The 19,151-nt window shown below is 36.9% G+C and overlaps 1 protein-coding gene across 4 annotated transcripts in view; it reads left to right on the top strand.

The window, feature by feature from the left end:
- Positions 1 to 19,151, top strand: part of LOC149323626 (SWI/SNF-related matrix-associated actin-dependent regulator of chromatin subfamily A member 2-like) — a 169,212-nt gene that overhangs the window by 113,523 nt on the left and 36,538 nt on the right. For 3 of the 4 annotated variants that reach the window (XM_089490224.1, XM_089490237.1, XM_089490231.1), the window contains exons 27-29: positions 3,085 to 3,162; positions 7,441 to 7,659; positions 17,464 to 17,681. In XM_089490224.1, the coding sequence (XP_089346350.1) occupies positions 3,085 to 3,162; positions 7,441 to 7,659; positions 17,464 to 17,681 (515 nt within the window). Of the gene's footprint in view, positions 1 to 3,084; positions 3,163 to 7,440; positions 7,660 to 15,559; positions 15,681 to 17,463; positions 17,682 to 19,151 lie in introns of those variants that run through there. The other variant, XM_089490244.1, reaches the window with a different exon arrangement.

Here is a 19,151-nt window from a genome sequence, read left to right as displayed (position 1 = left end):
AAAATAAAAGAACATGTAAATGTATTTGGTGAGATGACAGGGTTTCAGATTAATTGGAATAAATTAGAAATGTTTTATTTAATTATACAAAAGAAGAGGAATGTGAATTTGTAAGACAAAGAAGTTCAGAGATACGATTAAAAAGTAGTATAAAATATTTAGGAATAAATATAACAAAAGATTTAAAGGAAATGGAAGGAAAGAATTTAGTAGTATTAAGGAAAGAAGTAGAGAAAAAATTAGCAGAAGATAAGAAAATTCAGCTATCATGGTTTGGAAGAATAGCATTAATTAAGATGAAAATATTACCAAAATTAAAAATGTTATTTAGAATGCTACCATTAAAAGTGTCGGAAACCTAACTTGAACAAATAGCAACAATTGTTGAATACATATTGTAATGGAGGGAAAAGAGCTAGACTAAACCACAAAAAGAGGGAGGGTTGGGCCTTCCCAATATAAGAGGATATTGGCAGGATACAAACCGCCATATAGTACGTATAGGATACGTACTAGGGTTAGGAAGGGGCGGTGCTTCCGCACCCCCCTAACCCTAGTACGTATCCTATACGTACAAGATGGCGGCCCCCCTTCCACATGGGCGCCGCCATCTTTACGTACTGGACGCATAGCGTCCAGACGTGTCGCGTCCTTTGTGACGTAGCGAGTGCGCCCCTAGCACCTCGCTACGTCGCAAACGCGACTGCAAAAGAAGCTCCATTTTTGAGCTTCTTTTTTGCTCCGCGCGGGAGTTGCGCGGTTTGGCTGCTGCAGCTCCTGCGCGGAGCAAACGGCAGCAGCGGGGAAGCGCCGCAAAGCGGCGGTTTGTATCCCGCCATTATGAGGCTAATCAACTGAGATATGTGATAGAACGTATGTTAGGTGTGACAGATTTAGAATGGTTAGAATTAGATACAGAGGAAGTAGATATGAGAATATGGAATATTTTTTAGGGAGTTTACTAAAAAAGAAATTAAGATAATTGGAAATCCACTTATGAAAAATATATTAGAAATGTGAAGTAAATATAAAAAAGAGTTAATGACTGAAGATTCAGTAATAACACCAATAATAATGGAAAAGAAATTCCCAAAGAGCTTGAGAGGATTGTTAGATAAGGAGTTAAAGGAAAGGAAAATAGAAAATAGAAAATTGGATGGATGCAAGGATAGAGAAAGAGAATATAAAGGAAAAAACTTACGGGGATAAAAATTTCATGGTTTCACTGTATGCAAATAGAACAATAGATTACAAATTGGAGGAAAAGGAATATAGAAAGGAAAAAGTATACACAATTTGAATAGTTACTTCAGAAAGAAAGAAATAGAGGAAAATGAGAACTTGAAAGGAATGATTAGTAAAATTTATAAAACGTTGATGGAAAATAAAGGAAAATATTTGAGAGGAATATGGGACGTAGAATTAGGATATAAAATAAGTGATAAGGAATGGGCTAAAATTTGGGAACAAAGACATTTGAAGAATTTATCGGTATGGATTAAGGAAAATTATTATAAATTGATATGAAAATGGTATTTGATGCCAGTGAGATTACATAATATTGATAAGAATAATTCAAAAAATTGCTGGAGAGATTGTCAAGAAGTATGGTTTTACATGGGCACACCATACGCGGCTTTCAGCATATGCTGAAAGCCACGCCAGAAGAGCCCCTCACACGCCCTGGAAGAACTAATGGGGCACGTGCCCATGCATCGCAGGCACAAGCCCCATTACTTCCAATGGGGCTCCAGCATATACTGATTTCCGGAACGGATCCCCAGGTAAGGGGAGGGTCCACTGTATATGCATATGTGGTGCCAATGTAAATATGTAGAAAAATTTTGGGAAAAAGTGATAATAGAAATAGAAAGTATTATGAATATAAAAATAGATAGAAGTCCGAATATAGTATTATTATCATTATTAACTCAGAGAAATGGAAAAAAGAAGAAAAAGATTTGGTAACAAATTTGATTATAGCAGCGAGATTAATTATAGCAAGATGTTGAAAAACAAAAATAACTGTAGAATTGGAGGATTGGTATAAAGAGGTATGGAAATTAGCAATTAATGATAAATTGACATGTAAATTGAAAGTAAAAAAGGGATTATGGGAAAGAAGTGATTTTGATGGAATTTGGAAAGAATTTATTGAGAAAGTATCGAGAAAAGAAGATGGAAGATTAGGGTGAAAATGGATCTGGGGAAGGGGAGCACTGAGGTGGGATATTAAAGATATTTAGACAAATTGTAATAGAATGTAGGAATATATATATACAGAATTATGTATTGTATAATAATCAATATGCAATGTATGAATAATAATAATAATAATAATAATAATAATGTTTTTAAAAGACAACAAAACAAAAAGGAATTGTAATCCAATTTTTTTTAATGTGTCAATCTTGGGAAAAGGCTGGAATAGAGAAATTAGCTGGTCTCCATTTTTGTCTAACTTCTCTTGAGTACACTCTGGTACATACAGTGGTACCCCGGGATACGAATGTGCCGCCTTACGAAATTTCCGGGTTACGAAAAAAATCTACTTAAAAAAACTGTTCCGCGTTACGAATGTTTTTTCGGGTTACGAAAAAAACTTTTGGTGCTTTTCGGCGCTATTTCGCACCAAATCGCGGCTTTTCCCCATTAGCGCCTATGGCTTTTCGGCTTGCGAAAGCCTTTCGGGTTACGAAAGCGGCGGCGGAACGAATTATTTTCGTAACCCGGGGTACCACTGTACACTATTCCCAGGAAAACATTTTAATCACTATGGCAGTAATCTTACATACATACTCAGAAGTGTCCCTTACTGAACTCACTGGAACTTCTAAATATAAACAAGTTCAGAAGATAATGTAGAATTATTTTTGTAGCAAGATCAAACACTGCATGTAAAGTATAATACACTTCATGGTAACACTAAGAGCATATCCAAAGCAGGTGCTTGTATGTCCTTACAATTACAATTGCAAATATTTTATTTTCATTCTATATGTATTTTCTATATGTCTCAACAGCTTCTATGGACATACAGCCACATCCATATATTTTCTGTATTTTTCTCTTCTGCATCTATAGGAAGAAGATGAAGTTCCTGATGACGAGACTCTAAATCAGATGATTGCACGGCGTGAAGAAGAATTCGATCTTTTCATGGTAATGATACTATACAATCATATTTCTAACTTTTCTTTTGATTACTTTCACAGCTTCGTTTTTAGTCAGGCAGTGTAGTTCCACTTTAACATTCTGAAAATGAATAATGTAAAGGCAGTCTATTCCAGATATCATATTGTATGCTTGTGTTCTTCCATTACATCCTTGGCTGAAAGGTTCAAAAACACCTTTCCAAGGGCTAGGTGACGTTTTTAGACATATGCCATTTCAAGGAAATACAGTGGACCGTTGTTTTATGCAGGGGATCCACTTTGGACCCCTCCATGTAAGGGAAATACCGTGGGACCTCAAGTGCAATTGATTTTAATGGTGCCATGCTGCTGCATTGCATGCATGTGCCATTAAGAAGAGTGGGGCTCGCTGTCCGCATGACCTTGAGTCCGCGTATGGCGAGCCCACGTATCGTACAGGCGTGCTGTAATATAAGCCCTATTGAGGTATTCCTCATTAGAATTAAGTAAATACATGAGGAAGGATGTATTGCCTACCTCTGTTGTGATTTCATTCAGATAAAAATCATGGTTCTTCTGAGGAATCCCTCCATGCAGTCCAGAACTACGATTTTTCAGGGTTCTGCCTCTTCTGCGTAGAGGAGGCCTCTTCAGACAAATTTCTTCCTACATGAGCAAACAACAGTGGTGGGAATTGAGCTAGCCCTGATGTTGAACAGTTGCCACTGTGGAAGTTTATCATTGAAAATTTAGTCTCTCGGTTGATAATGTGGGAGAAGGATGCATCAGATCCTGTTACTATCTCCATGTTCCTCAGTTAAAAGAATCACATTGATTGTTCTTTGTGGCTTCCTACAAAGAACTTCCTTCCAGAATGAAATAAAACACACACCTGTCCATTGGATTGACAGCAAGTCCTGGAATGCATTTTTCCTGTGTACCACAAGAGGCTGCTGTGGTACCTACTCAGTTGATAACCCAACTGGTTACTCCATCTATTCTGTCTGTTGTCTGCCTGTGCCCCCTCTGCTGGTTCTCACCTGCAGAGCCTGATCAAAAAGGAGAGGCTCTTGCGAGTAGTATGTTGTGCTCTAAGAGGAGTGATTGCCTGATTGCCTGATTCAGGAAAAAACAGTAAAAGATGTCTTCCTGCCCATTTGCAGGAGTACTGAGCACAAGGTGCCAGGTAAAACATTACAGTAATAAGATTAGAACAGTGGAAATCACGTTAAAAACATTTTTAAAGCAAGATAAAGGAGCTGTATAATCAGGGAGCCTAGTAGATTACACATTTGCTGTAAATAATGTTAGGAAGAATTAAGAATGGTGGATGAGGACAGGAAAGCAGATAATGTATTTGTTATATATATGAACTAAAGAATAAGCAGGCATATTTTTGTGGAAGAGAACAGGAGCTCATTCAGCTTCCAATAAATGCCACCAGCATGGGAGGATTGTCTGTGAGTTATCTAATGGCACCCTGTTTTCATATCATACATCCTTCTCCTCAAAGGCCACTGAAAATTCCACCAGCATCCCATATATACAGTTTAGTACATTTACTCAATGAAATGAGTACTGTATATATTCAAATATAAGTTGACCTCATGTATAAGTCGAGGGCAGGTGTGGGGGCCAAAATTAGGGATTTTGATATGACCCCTGGATAAGTCAGGAGTAAAACATAGGGTCTCAGCACCCTTCCTCCTTCTCTGCAGCCCAACTGTCCCCTTGGAAGATAGCTGGGATGGGGAGGAAGCTTGAGGGGCAAGCACCTGGCCATCTTCCCCCTCCACAGAGTATCTGTCCCCTAGGGAGATAGCCGGGCTGGGACGAGGTTTCAGGGACGAGTGCCTACCTTCCCTTGGCCTCCCCACCCTGGCTGTCTCCATGGGCAGCCAGACTGGGAACAAAGCTTATAGGGGTGGAGTGAACACTTGTCTTCCATCTTCCTCTCCACCTTGGCTGTCCCCATCGGGCAGCCAGGCTGGAGACAAGGTTTGGAGGGGGGGATGAGTGCTTGCCCACCATCTACCTTCCCACCCTGATTGTCTCCAAGGGATAGTCAGGATGGGAACAAGGCTTGTGCAGTGAGGGCTTGTCTTCCATACTCCTCCCCACCCTAGCTGTTTCCCAAAGGACAGCCAGGCTGGAGACAAGGATTGGGGATATGTGTGCTTGCCTTACTTCCTCCTCCGCAGCCTGGCTGTCCCTTTGGGAGACAGCCAGGCTGGCAAACAGTGTATTACCATTTTGACCCATGTATAAGTTGACCCAGGTTTTTTGGGTCAATTTTTGGAAGAAATTTTTCAACTTATACACAAGTATATAAAATAGTTATTTTTTTAAAAAAAAAAACATACAATACTCTCTTCTTTTTGAAGGCTATCATCATAGTAATCTAGAAAAAAAGGTTAATAAAATTCAGGGCAGTAATATAGTCCTACCACTTTCAAAGTATATGTAATTATGTTTCATCCTTTTTAAAGGGTGGGGTAGGGAATTGTATATATTGTTTTTTTTAAAAGGTTGTACGCCGCTTTGATTGTGGAAACAAAAAGCGGGATATAAATTAAAGTTTTATTATTATTATTATTTATTATAATTAGAAGGCTATCAAATCCATAATAGCTTTATCTGCACCCTAGTGGTGTCTTTCCTTTCTCATAGGTCAAATTTGTATTTATAGTAAAGTGAGAACATGGCCTGCAGTGCAGCAAAACAGAATTCCTCAACAATTTGATTATTTGAGGAAATATTTCAGGCTTTAGTTGATTAATTTGCGGAAGCGTGTGGATGTTACAGTTCTCAAATGTTAACTTTAGAAAGGTACAAAAACTTTTTAACTTCAACCCTAGCACAGAGTAAATCAAACATCCTGTGAATAATAACATTCTGTAGATTATTCATTTGTACACTTCAGGATAACAGCAGTCATCAGTAGTCTATGCTGCAGCATGATTTGGAATCTCTCTGTATGTCTTCCTCTGTTGTCAAAGAAGACAAGCTAACAATTAGTTAATTTGTTAATTAACTGATGTTTAAACTAACTCAGAATTCCCTTTAAGTCTGTAGTAAGAAATGAAAGAGCACTCAGGGATAAAATTTTATAGTCAAGGCTGAAACTCTGTAACCCCATAATTATTTCACAGCTGTGAGAGAGGGTGGTGTCTAGATTGCATTTTATGTCAGGCCTAAGCATATTGGCAGAGAAAAGCTTAATAGATATCTTAGAAAAATTCATAGTTACACGCACCCAATTGCCACAGCCACAGCAAATTTCAGTTCAGCGTCTCTGCGTATTGTATTTTAAAAATGCTGGTTTGGAATAAACTAAATGGCCTTTCAAAAATACTAATACATGCTAACAGCCAGGATCTGCAGCAAAATATTATCTTATATCCTTTTTTCTAAAAAAGAGTACTCTTATTCAGGATACCAGTTAAACATTCTTCACTCTTGAGTTGCATGAAGGCTGCAAGAGCTGGCCCAAAAAGGAGTGGTAAAGAAATGCTCCTGCCACTGGCCCATTCAGGACCACAGCAGAGGCCCACGTTAACAGGGTTCTCTGTTGTCACCACGGTCCTGGACTGATCAGGGTCCAGTCATGTCTGGAGCGGCCAGAGGCCACTCTTAGCTACCCGTCTGCTTCACCTTTCAGTTAACAAATCTTGAGAATTCTGAGGGTACTATTTGCCTTTTCTCATACTAAATGTTTTTTGGCGTGGGAATTCTTCTATAAGCCTGTGTAGCATATGGAACATAATTTGGCCACTCTGGATGTAGGCACTAACCATCTGAGTTCATATTAGGAAGAATATTAAATATACTAGCCACTTCTAACACGTAAACAGCTTGGATTATGCCTGGGAGATTCTGGAACTTTTAATTTTAGAAAGTAATTTCCAGGTCATACATTTTAAATACACAGATTAACTGCTATTTAACTTCAGCAGATATTTCAGGTTCTCTGCATCTCAGAAATCCATTCTGTAAGTTTTGCCATTTAATAATTATCCGATGCTAATAACCAAGAAAAGAAAATGAGAGCTAACATGGTCTAACGGCTTAAGCAGTTTGAGCAGAGATTCTGGAGACCAGGATTCAAAACCTTGCTCAGCCATAGAAACCCACTGGTGACACACTCTTTCAGCCTCAGAGGCTGAAACATATCTTGCCATGAAAATCCTGTGATAGGTTTGCTTTAGGGTGGAAATGACTTGAAAGCACACAACAAACTGTAAAGTTGTTACAAACATGGAACTTACTACAATTTTTCGGAACTTAATATGCATTTCTTATACAGAGAATGGATATGGACCGGCGTCGGGAGGATGCTCGAAATCCAAAACGCAAGCCACGCTTGATGGAGGAAGATGAGCTGCCTGCCTGGATAATCAAAGATGATGCTGAAGTTGAAAGGCTTACATGTGAAGAAGAAGAGGAGAAAATATTTGGGAGAGGGTCCCGCCAGCGCAGAGATGTGGATTACAGTGATGCCTTGACAGAGAAACAGTGGTTAAGGGTATGTCATGTAAATTCCTTTCTGCATTATTAGGTGAGTTTGAAGAATAATAGCTGATGGACCAAAAGGAATCATAACAGGAATAGGGAAAGAGTCAATGAGGGATATAGTTTCTGAGATTTGGAGCTTGGAAAGCAGGAGTGGTATAGTTTGTTGTGGGGGGAGAGGGGGCTTTACCTTTGTCAACCCACAGTGTTTTAGAAAAATATATGAGAGTGGGAGAGACTTTAGAAATCTCAATTCCTTGATTTCACACCTTGGCTGAAATTTCTGAGTCCAGTTTTACCACTGTTTGAATCAGTTTGGGGATTGTGCCCTTTTAGCAGCTGAAAGGACCTTAGAATAAGCAATACGTGAAAACTTCTGGAAATACTTTCTACTTACCATAATTCACCCAGTGGTGATTGATGGCTTCTGTGTCAGGTGGAAGTGAATCCACTCTAGGTTTGAGCCTGGGGAAGTGTGATCTGTAGTGCTGAACCCTATCCCCAAATTAGATTAAGCATATTGGAACTACTCCTTTAAAGTCTGGACTAGAACCTAGAGTAGATTCACTGTCTCACTGAAATAGGAACAGTCAGCTGCAGTTTAGATCCCTCCTTGTTGAATCTTTTAATTTTGCAGTGGTCAGAACTCTTTAAAAGGATAATCATGATTCCCCATCCATGTAGTTATAAAGGGCTTAATGTGTATGTTGGTTTCCAACTGAACTCAGCAATTCATGCTTTATGAGGGATAGTTATTATAAGGAATGATGACTGGGTCCAGTAAGAAATTTTCCAGCTACAATTAAGGTCCCTAAAGACATTTCATATGGTTTTTGTAGTTGTTCAGACATTAACAAGGAAACCTATTCTAAGAACTGTCAAAGTAATGCCATCTGCCTTGCAAATATCTCTTTGCCTAGCTCCCATGTCACTTACATAATTCTAAATAGTTCTTAATTGGATGCAAACAATTTCTTGCTATATAGTAAATTGATAATTACTGTGTGTCATGTTTGGTTGGGGAAATGATTAAAAATCTCCTTAATGGTTTAAAAAGCCATTCTGCATATTTCCATTGCCTTATGCCAAATAGACGATGCAGAAATCTAGAAATGCCTGAGAATAGAGGCTTTGTTTACATTTAGAACATTGTCTATGCAGATATTTTAATTCTTCCAAAAATCCTTGTCATTGCAATATTCTCCAATGCTTTAGCTTGTTGGTTGGATTTGTGGTGGACTGATTCTTACTTTTCTTGGGACAGAGTAAGTGCTTGATGTCCCACAAACTTAAAGTAAGCTACATCCCCATCTAGGAGAAATAACTCTTCTCTGAGGAAGAGTAACAGACAGATGTGAACTATCAAAATATTCAGATGTTATTGAGGAATACTATAAAAAACATAACTGATTGCCATCACCTTTCCAGAAATGAGTGGTTTCAATCCAAAGACCCATGCATGGAAGAAAAATAGCTGTGGGCAGTAGGTATTCGTAGCTTGTCAGCAGCAATGCACCATTTTGGTACCAATTTCAATAAAATCTTAAGTACATTAAAAATGCTTTATAATGTATAACCTGGCAGAGGCTTATCAGTTATCTAAATAGGGTGGTGAGCTTATATTTAATATGATTTTCAATGCAGGTTGGAATTCTGTTGGTGCAATAGTAGGTTATGCCATAGTAATATGGCATAGCTGTATAAGCAGTCTACCCACCTCTGTGCCCCAATCTCTGATTATGTAACATAAGAATTTTTAATTTTTAGCTTTGAAATTTTGTGTTATATATTTAATATTGTATTATGAGGGTTAATTTTGTGGAAATTTTAGTGTAGTTAAGATTTATTTTATTATATGGTCTGTATATATTTATCTGGTTGTAATCCCGAACTGCAGGGAGAGGCGGGAAATACAAATAAATTTATTATTATTATTAATAACCTTTTGGTTCGTATTGCCAGTGAGAGTCAGTAGAGAAAGGGGCCTTCATTGTTAGAGAAAACTGGCTTAATGGCTTCTGAACAGCTTTGAAGCTGGTAGGACAGCGCTACCGCCGCCTCCTCCCACTGCAGTACCTGCAGCCATTTTACTTATGTAGCTGTTTATGCCACCTCTCCTATGGATGTCAGCATTGTTACACTAGCCAAGAGAATTGCAGGTATGTCCCCCCCGCCAATTAGATAGAATTTTTGAATTGCAGTGGTTTCTTTTTGGCTTTGATAGATAGTGGGAATGTTAATAATAATAATAATAATAGGATTTATTTATATCCCGTCCAATCACTGGGAATCCGGGTGACTTACAACAGTAGGGATAATACAAAGCAATATTAATAAACAATAGCAATAAACATAACATAATAAACAAATGTAACATAGCAATATATAGCAAAAACATAATAATAATAATAATAATAATAATAATAATATCATAACAATTCAATAATGGCAAAAGCCTAACACAGAAGATTACATTCAAAACAGCAATGATCAAAAAGAAATCCCCATTTCCAACTCCTCATTCCAATAAATAACAAAACAGATGCCAATAAACAATGAAATAATCAAGGAAATGCAGCACAAGTTACAACATTACAGTTAAGAAATTATAATAAAAGATAACAATCTAACACCCTGAAAAAGAGGGAGACTAAAAATTAGCAACAAGATAATGTTCTTCTTAGTATCGCCTGAGGCTTTATGGGCCGATGCCCATGCTGAGCTGGTCCGGGGCTGGAGGAGGGGGCAGGATGTTAAAGGGGCCTCCCTCGCTCAGTCCTCCATTCTCCTCCTGGAAGTCCATGGCTGGGAATGGGAGCCCAAGGCTTTATGGGCCCACGCTGAGTTGGTATGGGGCAGGATGTTAAAGGGGCCTCCCTCGCTCAGTCCTCCATTCTCCTCCTGGAAGTCCATGGCTGGGAATGGGAATAACAAAGCAATTTCTGAGAAAGTAGTTAGATGCAGATGTTTTTTTCATTCAGTGACATATGTATGTTTGCAAAAATCAACTTTCAATTATATTTTACTGTGCTGAACTCCAAAGAATGTACTAGCAACTTAAAGTAGAAAATAAGTAGATTTTCAGGGAAGACATAGTGGTGTCCCCCCCCCCCATCAGCTTCAAAATTATATAAATTTAGTAAAAAAAAAAACCAATGACACAGAAGTAAACAAAGCCCATAGCATTGAAACCCTCATAGCTGTGGGCTGAAAGAGCCCAAGTTTCAATTGACTAAAACAAGTCCCCATTGGCAGTAGATCTTGTATGTTCCAGTTATTCAGAAGTTTTAAAAAATGTCTGTAACTAAGACTTGAGACATAAAATGACATACTTTCGGTGGAAAAACATCAAGCAAAGATGAGGGTTGATAACATCATCACAGTTTTGTTACACCATTGGTGAGTGTGTGTATATCAATGAGAGTGTAGCTGGATGAGCATGTGGCTGTTGTATGTGCATGTATGAGTGAGGGGTTGAGTGAGAGGATAATAGGGAAACCATTACAGAGTAGGTATTACATGAAAAAATAGATCTATGAATTTATGTCACTTCACTTTATTTATAACCATCCTCTTTTCTGTACACTTTTCTGTGATAATAATAATAATAATATGTTTTATTTATAGACCGCTATTCCGCGATGATCATAGCGGTGTACAGTAAAATCGTAATACAATACAAAATACATTCAAAGGAGGGAGAAGTCTCGTTCTTCAGGCAGTCCCTGATGTTGCTGGGTCTGCCTGATGGCTCCCTCTCATTCTTATGTATATCATTCCTCTTCTTCACTAAGTATGCAGATGGGTGTTTGTTTGTTTTTTACTTTTTATGTAGTATTAAAGCATTTCCCCCGGAAAAAAACAGATTTCAAAGTAAATGGTAATCTCTGAAGAGTATAATTGCAGGGCCAGCTAAAACTTGTTTTTCTTCCCCTGCACTCATTTCTTTGTTGTGGTTTCAAAAATATGTTACTAAGTAAGGGCACTATTATTCCTCGTGGATGCCAAGTTGTCAATCAATTGAAAAATCAGTGATTTACTTTTATTGCATGGAAGGTGGGTTCAGATTTGAAGTTGCCTTTTTCTCAGTGAGGCCACCTATTTGTTTTTGTTGTGTAAAAAAGATGAAGCAAACAATTTCTTTCAGTTACCGTGGTCACCAAGCTGTTGGTTATGAATTATTTTAGTTGAAATAAATTTTATTGGGAATAACCTGTTCTTAAAAGGGAGTGATGTTTCTAGTATTAACCTTGTATTACAATAACATTTAAAAATGAAGACAAGGAGCTTTAAAACTCTGTAAAGTTTTTGGGAACAAGCTGTATGCTTTTCTGCTTCTAACCAGCTTTGTCTCTTTAGTGCAAATTAGCCACATGCTTTAAACACAAGTGAAGACTTTTAAGAGTATATCACTGGTTTCTGATAGCTGTTAACCACTATTAACATTAACCTTCATTAAGGAATAGAAGGATTTGCGTTGCTTGTGGGAATATGATTCCTTAACCATGATTAAGGAATCTGAAGTATGACTGTGTGTAGTTTTCTTTTGAGAATGCAGTGGTTTCCCTAATTCTATTCAGGGAACATCATCTCTTACCAGACTTTTCCTTCATTTTATAAGCAGAATACAGAAAAGGAGTTGGGAATCTTTTATTGCCACTGAAGACCAGAATTTAAAAGCTTAGTCTTCTAGTCTAAAAATGTTGATTTTAACTGTAGCATCTAGTATTTCATAAGAGAACAATTGCTACACCAGTCCTTAAAAAGGAGAAGAAAATGTTAACTTGTACAGATCTTCACAATGAATTTTGAGAAGACTCTGTGATGTTACAACTGCCTCTTAGTATGATTTGTTTCATTGCTCTGTGAATTTGCTGCCCATATTATGTAGGCTTTAATCAAATATGAAGAAGATAGAAAGATGCTTTTGTTGTTGTGTGCTGAGGTTGGATTCCATATGACATAGCTTATTACTATTTTTCTGTAGAATAAGCACATCTGAAAAACATCATTTAACTGGCAGTGACTCTTGGCTTGTGTGCTGTGTCTTGCGTTTCCTCCCTTTTGTATTAATAGTCCACGTTCTTGGAAGAATTCAGCACCATAGTGTTAGCCTATAGCTTTGCACTGTTTTTGCCATCTGTGCAACCTGCAGTAACCTTGGTACAGATCCTGGTCTATACAGCAGTCTGTGCAGAAGCTTCATGAAAAATTTCTTTATATGATATCAGAAAGACTTGAGATATTCCAAGGTGTAATATTAATGAACAAGTTCTTGCAGTCTGATTTTTTCAAAGTATTGAAATGAAACAAAAATTATCTTGGCATTTGTACGTTGACCTTTTGTCAGTTGATTGATTCTCTATGGTCTGTGTCTCAGCTTTATTTCTCAGTAATACATCTACAGGTAAAAGAGGAATGCAACAATCTATCTGAATCCTTACTTTCACAGGATTAGTATACCATGATCATTTCTCTGCATTTGAAAAGTCTTTTGCTAGGTGTTTATATGAGCCAGACTAATTTTGAAAAATACTGCAGGGATTTCTCTATAGAAACTTAACTATGAATGAAGTAATCATGGCCACCCTCTAGCATATTCACCCTTTAAATTCTGGGACTTTAATATATTTGGTTCATTCAAAACATAATGTCCAGCTAATAAGGAAATGTTTTAAAGGCCTGTGTTAAATGAATATAGGTGTTTGCCTGTTTTAATCAGTGGTCTAAATCCAGTTGCTAGACTTGACTTACTGATGTGTGGTTTTGTTACAGAGCACACAAAACTCCCTCACCCTCTTAGCTGCTTGATCAGTTCTGAGATAATGGGCCGATGTTACGAGTATAAAATATATGCCTCCTATTTTGGACTAGTAGGTGGTCAGCTGATTATTTTAAGATAACTATGAGCTATCAGTACAATTAGCCCTTAGTGTCCGTGGATTTTTTATCCATGGATTCAAGCATGCACGGTTTCAGATATATTTTTAAAACGTGTAAATTCCAAAAAGCAAAATTTAATTTTGCCATTTTATACAAGAGAAACAATTTTACTCTGCAATTGTATTTAATAAGACTTGAGCATCCACAGATTTTGTTGATCCAGAGGAGGTCCTGGAACCAAATCCCAGTGCATACCAAGGGTCCACTGTAATTTCATTCCATTAGAAAGTTCTGTTAGTTTTGTGTCCTTAGATACAATAGTAGTCTGGTGGGATCTTTAGAGCAGACAATGGAATGTTAAGCTTAATAGCAATCAAGAATCTAAGGATTTCAATTATATTATGTGCTGATACTGTGTGTTGATCTATTACTTTCTGTTACCAGCAGACTCACAAAATTTTGGTGCCTGAAACAGAAAATCAAAATTGCATCCATCTGGTGACAAAAATATAGTAATAATCTAAATTGTCAATAATATGCTGTCTTTTAAAAATAAATCTAATGCAACCTGCCACATAGCATCCTGCCATATCCATATTTCTTTTTTGTTCATCTCACTTAGATTTAGAAAATTTAGCTAAGCTTTGTCTCGCACATATAGGCTACCTGTTCCCAATCAGAAACTGGCTCTGGGGTTTATTTCATTATTATGGGTCAAAGTTAGTGATATCTATCCTCCAACCGAACAGGTGGCAGAAAAGATTTCCCTTCCTCTCACAACTCCCTACACATCTCAGAAGTTAGCTCTGGAAAGTTGAGTTTGGAGCACTTTCTAAGAGATACAAGGGGAAACAAAGGGAAAAAGTATTATTCCCTGAATGGAATTCTCATTTTGTTGTGTTGAATGAAGTGCTAGATTGTATTTGTAAAGTGTGCATGGTGGCACCCATGGTGATAGAAACAAAATTAAGCAAAATCTTGTGAGACACATTAGTTTAGTTAAATAAATTTTTGCAGGCAACAGAGTATACTAAACTGTAACATGACTTAAAATAAGTATACTATGGAGGAAAGAATGTTGAAATAAAGACTGAAATTGCCTGCAGTGTCCAAATAATTAATATATGATTAATAATTTCAAGTTAGATGGCACCTTTCATATGTATGTTTATGAATTGTGTGTCTTATATACATGAACACTTTAATTTGATTAAAATAATGTCTACATTTGCACAGATAATTAATAGAATTCAGAGGACCATTTTTTTACTGTTAATTCAAATTACTGAAAAAATAAGTTTGAAAAATTACATTTTTGTAAGTAATTTCTTAGCATTCAATAACCATCCATAAATTAATAAATATACCCAAGCCTGCCACTATTGTATCAGCATTGTGGAAAAATTAGTATTATCAATTCTAATATCTTTTTCCTTCTGATCATTTAAAAATCTTTTTTTAAAATTTCAGTCAATTAAAGCAGCTTTTTAGGTATTTCATAAAGAAATATTAAGGTAGCAGTAGGGTTATTTTACCCAGTACTTAATTGGGGGTGGGGAGATTACTGAAACCAGACGTGTTTTCTTTCCTTACAAATACTTCTTACAGCATATTAAAATAGGGTGTTCTTTTAAAAATTAGTGTTATTAGCAATACCTGTAAATCAAAATCTTCATTTTTGAGAGAACAATGGAGCAGCTTTCTGTGTAATACAGCTTTAAAATGCACCACTTCATTTTGCTTTTTAAAAATCTGTTTATATATTTCAGTTTTTAAACTATTGATACTATAATTAAAATGTTTCCAGGAATCAATAACTGCCTTGCCAAAAAAAAAATCCTTATTTGAGTTCCTGGAATAATAAGGAGAAAATATGATAAGTAGTTGTCAATATTAAAGCAGGCTGAAGGAAGAAGGCTTCAGGCCTTCTGGTAGGTAGAATGAAACAGCAGATTTGAGTATCCACAACCCTTTCAGTATTACATTTTCAGTAAAATAAAATTACTTGTATATGAAAACATAGCCTTTCCCAGCTCTCTTTTTTTTCCTGATCAGCTGATGAAGAGACTAGCAGCTCGCTGCTTTGCTGGCTTGTTAATTTTATCCCCACTAACTGTGATTTCCGATAGCCGGCCTGCTGATAGTGGTAAGGTAAATATCCTTTTTCATTGCCGTCTTGAAGATTCAGTAGAACTACATCACAGGCATGTGTAGGTGTGTAACACATCACAAGCTGGTGTTCTCTGTGTTTTCTGTGTACAAATGAGTGCTTAAGGAGAAGCAATAGCATTAACTGTTGACAGCCTTGCATGCTGTATTTATTATTAGCATTTATAGATTCCAAGATTTGCAGAACAGTTTCTTTTGCATAATCTTCGCTAGCTGCTGTGGTGTCTAGTGGGTGTCCTGCTTTAGCCAAATGAATATTAATGAATTTGTGTGCAGATATTTTTTGTTGTTGCTGTTGCCTTTCTTTCTTTCTTTCTTTCTCCTAACTCATCAGATCTCAAGCCTCCTTTATAGTGGTTATCTGAATGCTGTGGAAGCATGATGGAAATTGTCTTATGATTATTATTAAGGCCCGGGTTTCAGGCTCTCCCTCAGGATTGTACGTTCATGTTTGTTCTGTGGATTTGCACATCGAAGGATGAATAGAAAACAGACTCTAAAATCTCACTGGCGTTTTTAACATGCCAGCCTTTTTTGTGTGGTGCACCAGGTTTTATGCACAAACCGTTTTGCAAGAGACGTGCCCAAGTGAAAGAAATTGTGTCTGGGATGTAATCCCTCTTTGTGTATTGATTGTTACACTCACATGATCATAAATATTAGCCATGTTTGGTGCTGTGGAAAAATGAAGGTAATTGCTTTATGATTAGAGCTCTTTCAGCTCTGAGAAAGGATTGATTAGCATTTGCATGTATTCTAGGCAGTACTAAGAAACAAAAAGGACAATATCAACACTGATGTTTTGGGAATGTATTCATCATAAAAGCTGTTCTAATTTATTTTAAAAATAAGAGTGGTATGTGTGGTTTTTATGTCCTCTGATATTTTTAAGAATGTTATATGAAACCGAGCTGCCCCACTACATCTCTGGCTTTTTCTTCTGTTTTAAAATCAAAGAAAGTTCAGCTTCTCTGATTGTCACATGGATTTCTTAGACAGAGTGTGAAAAGATTTCTTTTAAACCTGGGAGGTGTGTTTTGTTTGGTTTTTTGGTAGCATTTTTCATTATCTCACTGCATTAGTGCTGTTGGCTGTGATTTTAAAGCACACAATTACAGGTAAATTTTGAATTAGTGTTGTTTACTTGTCTTGTGTTGTGTTTCCCATCTCATAATGCTTGTGTTGTCCACCACTTCCACACTGTCCATAAATATTACACTAGCTGATAATCACACAGTATTTTAGATGTCTTAATTTTAAGTGATTTAGAAATTCTGTTTGAAAACTCATCAGCAAAATTATTTGGCTTGTTTCTACTTTGGAAGATAGCTTTGCGGTGAAAACCTGGTAGGTACCTATGTATGTGGGTAGATGCCTTTTGAATTGGAGGTTGCCTAATAACAATTTCCTTACCTGTACATATGCATAAATAAAGATATTTGAAATGTTTTAAAATATTTTATTGATAATGTTTTGAGTGTTCATGTACATTATTGTAGTGTTGATGGCCTTTTTGGGGCGTGGCCTTGCCACTGTATTGGATACAGTCGAATTACTCGAGACAATACTGTTACTGTGCTTTTAAATTTACCACTCTTGATTGTCTCTAGGGTTTGGAGTGGTAGTTTGGACTTGTATAAATTGATTCATCCATATTGCAATGTTCTTTACACCTTACAGAGCCTTTTTTAAAAAGAAAAAATACATACCTTTTGTTGTCATCCCTGATTTTCCAAATATGTTTCTATATTTCCGTAATTAATAGGCAATCGAAGACGGTAATTTGGAAGAAATGGAAGAGGAAGTTCGGCTTAAAAAACGAAAAAGGAGAAGAAATGTGGACAAGGATTCAGGCAAGGAGGATGGAGAAAAGGCAAAAAAGAGGAGAGGAAGACCTCCAGCAGAAAAGTTGTCACCCAATCCCCCTAAACTGACAAAGCAGATGAATGCCATCATTGATACTGTGATCAATTACAAAGACAGGTATGCTCATGTTTATCTTGGTCATTTCTTTGTACTTGCTTCAAAAATACATTTTTAAAACCTTCCACATCAGATTAATATCCAGGCAATCTTGCATGCATAACCCACTTTAGTGCTACTTGAAGTATCTTTTAAGAATTAGGGTTTTAAAAAAATCAAAGACACAGGCTTGCACATATCCTATGATTTTCATGGCAAATTTCTTCAGAGGGGGTTGCCATTGCCATCTTCTGAGATTGAGAGAGTGTGACTTGCCCAAGATCACCCAGTGGGTTTCCATGGCTGAGCAGGGATTCGAACCCTGACCCCTGAAGTCATAGTCCAATGCTGAAACCATTACACCACACTGGCTCAAACTTTAATTTAAAATATTTGTTGGACTTATTCCCAGTCCAAGTGGCTGTTGTTGATACTTGTTGGGGGAATATTGCTTACTTGGAAAGAACTCTTGTGTTGTTCTCTGAGAAAGTTTAGCAGTATCACTGCACAATTTTCATCTTCTTTTAATAATTAAAAAGAGCCATATGAAATACTTTTTAATTGCATTTAATTTTTTTAACCAATATGACTGCCTTATCTTCTTATAGCCTATAAAGTTAATATAGACCATGCGGTAATAAGTTCAGATAATAACAATAAAATACATTTAATTTTGAAAAATCTAAGTAGAAGCTTCCAAATTGCTCCATGTGCTGTGCCAAAGGAGAGGGGAGCATGTGAGCAGGCTCACTGTGTTATGATGTCAGAACAAAACCATAGAGAAGGTAAAAGACCCTGTGAAACCCTGAAGTCACATTTTATAGCTAGCAGACATAACAGTTGTCTTACCATAACATGGAAGTATTAGAAATTATATATTTTCTGCTGTATGAATCACAGAGAAGAATTTGCTAGATCTCTCAAAGTTGTGTTAGCTTTTGTATCAATTCTACTGTCTATTGTGTTTTTGTCATCGGATAATTTTCAGCTTTGTTTAGAGCTCAGATTTGAAACATACAGCTTTGTATTCCTTCGCCTGAATCCCCACTACCCTTCTGCTAAATTTGACATCAGAAGGGAGATACCACCATTTAAATGTACACAAAGTACATGGTGGGCTGCACACCTTGTTTTTAGTTGAATCACACTCCCAGAAGCTTTTCAGGACACAATTCTAATAAAAGTCCTGTGTGTGCAAACACACTCCTTACATGTGTTGTTTATGTTTAAAGAAGTAGCAATTTTGAGTTCTGCAGCAGGGGTGGGATGCCGCTACCCGTGGGTTGCAAGAGGCTGCTGCACGTTCTACTAGCATCTAAAGGTGCCTACCCCAGGGTACACAAATGAGGTCATTCACAAGTCTTTACTTGGTTTATGATACAATTCATTATTTATTTTGTAGTCAGAACCCTTTTGCCAAAAAAAAAAAAGCAATCAGTGATTTTGTATGTAATCTACATTAGTAATGAAGTATGGTCCAAGTTTATGTTA

Source organism: Sceloporus occidentalis, unplaced genomic scaffold (assembly GCF_023333645.1).
Source record: "Sceloporus occidentalis isolate IW3139 unplaced genomic scaffold, rSceOcc1.0.p SCAF_1, whole genome shotgun sequence".
NCBI classification, from domain to species: domain Eukaryota; kingdom Metazoa; phylum Chordata; class Lepidosauria; order Squamata; family Phrynosomatidae; genus Sceloporus; species Sceloporus occidentalis.
This window is presented reverse-complemented; position numbering and strand designations above follow the sequence as displayed.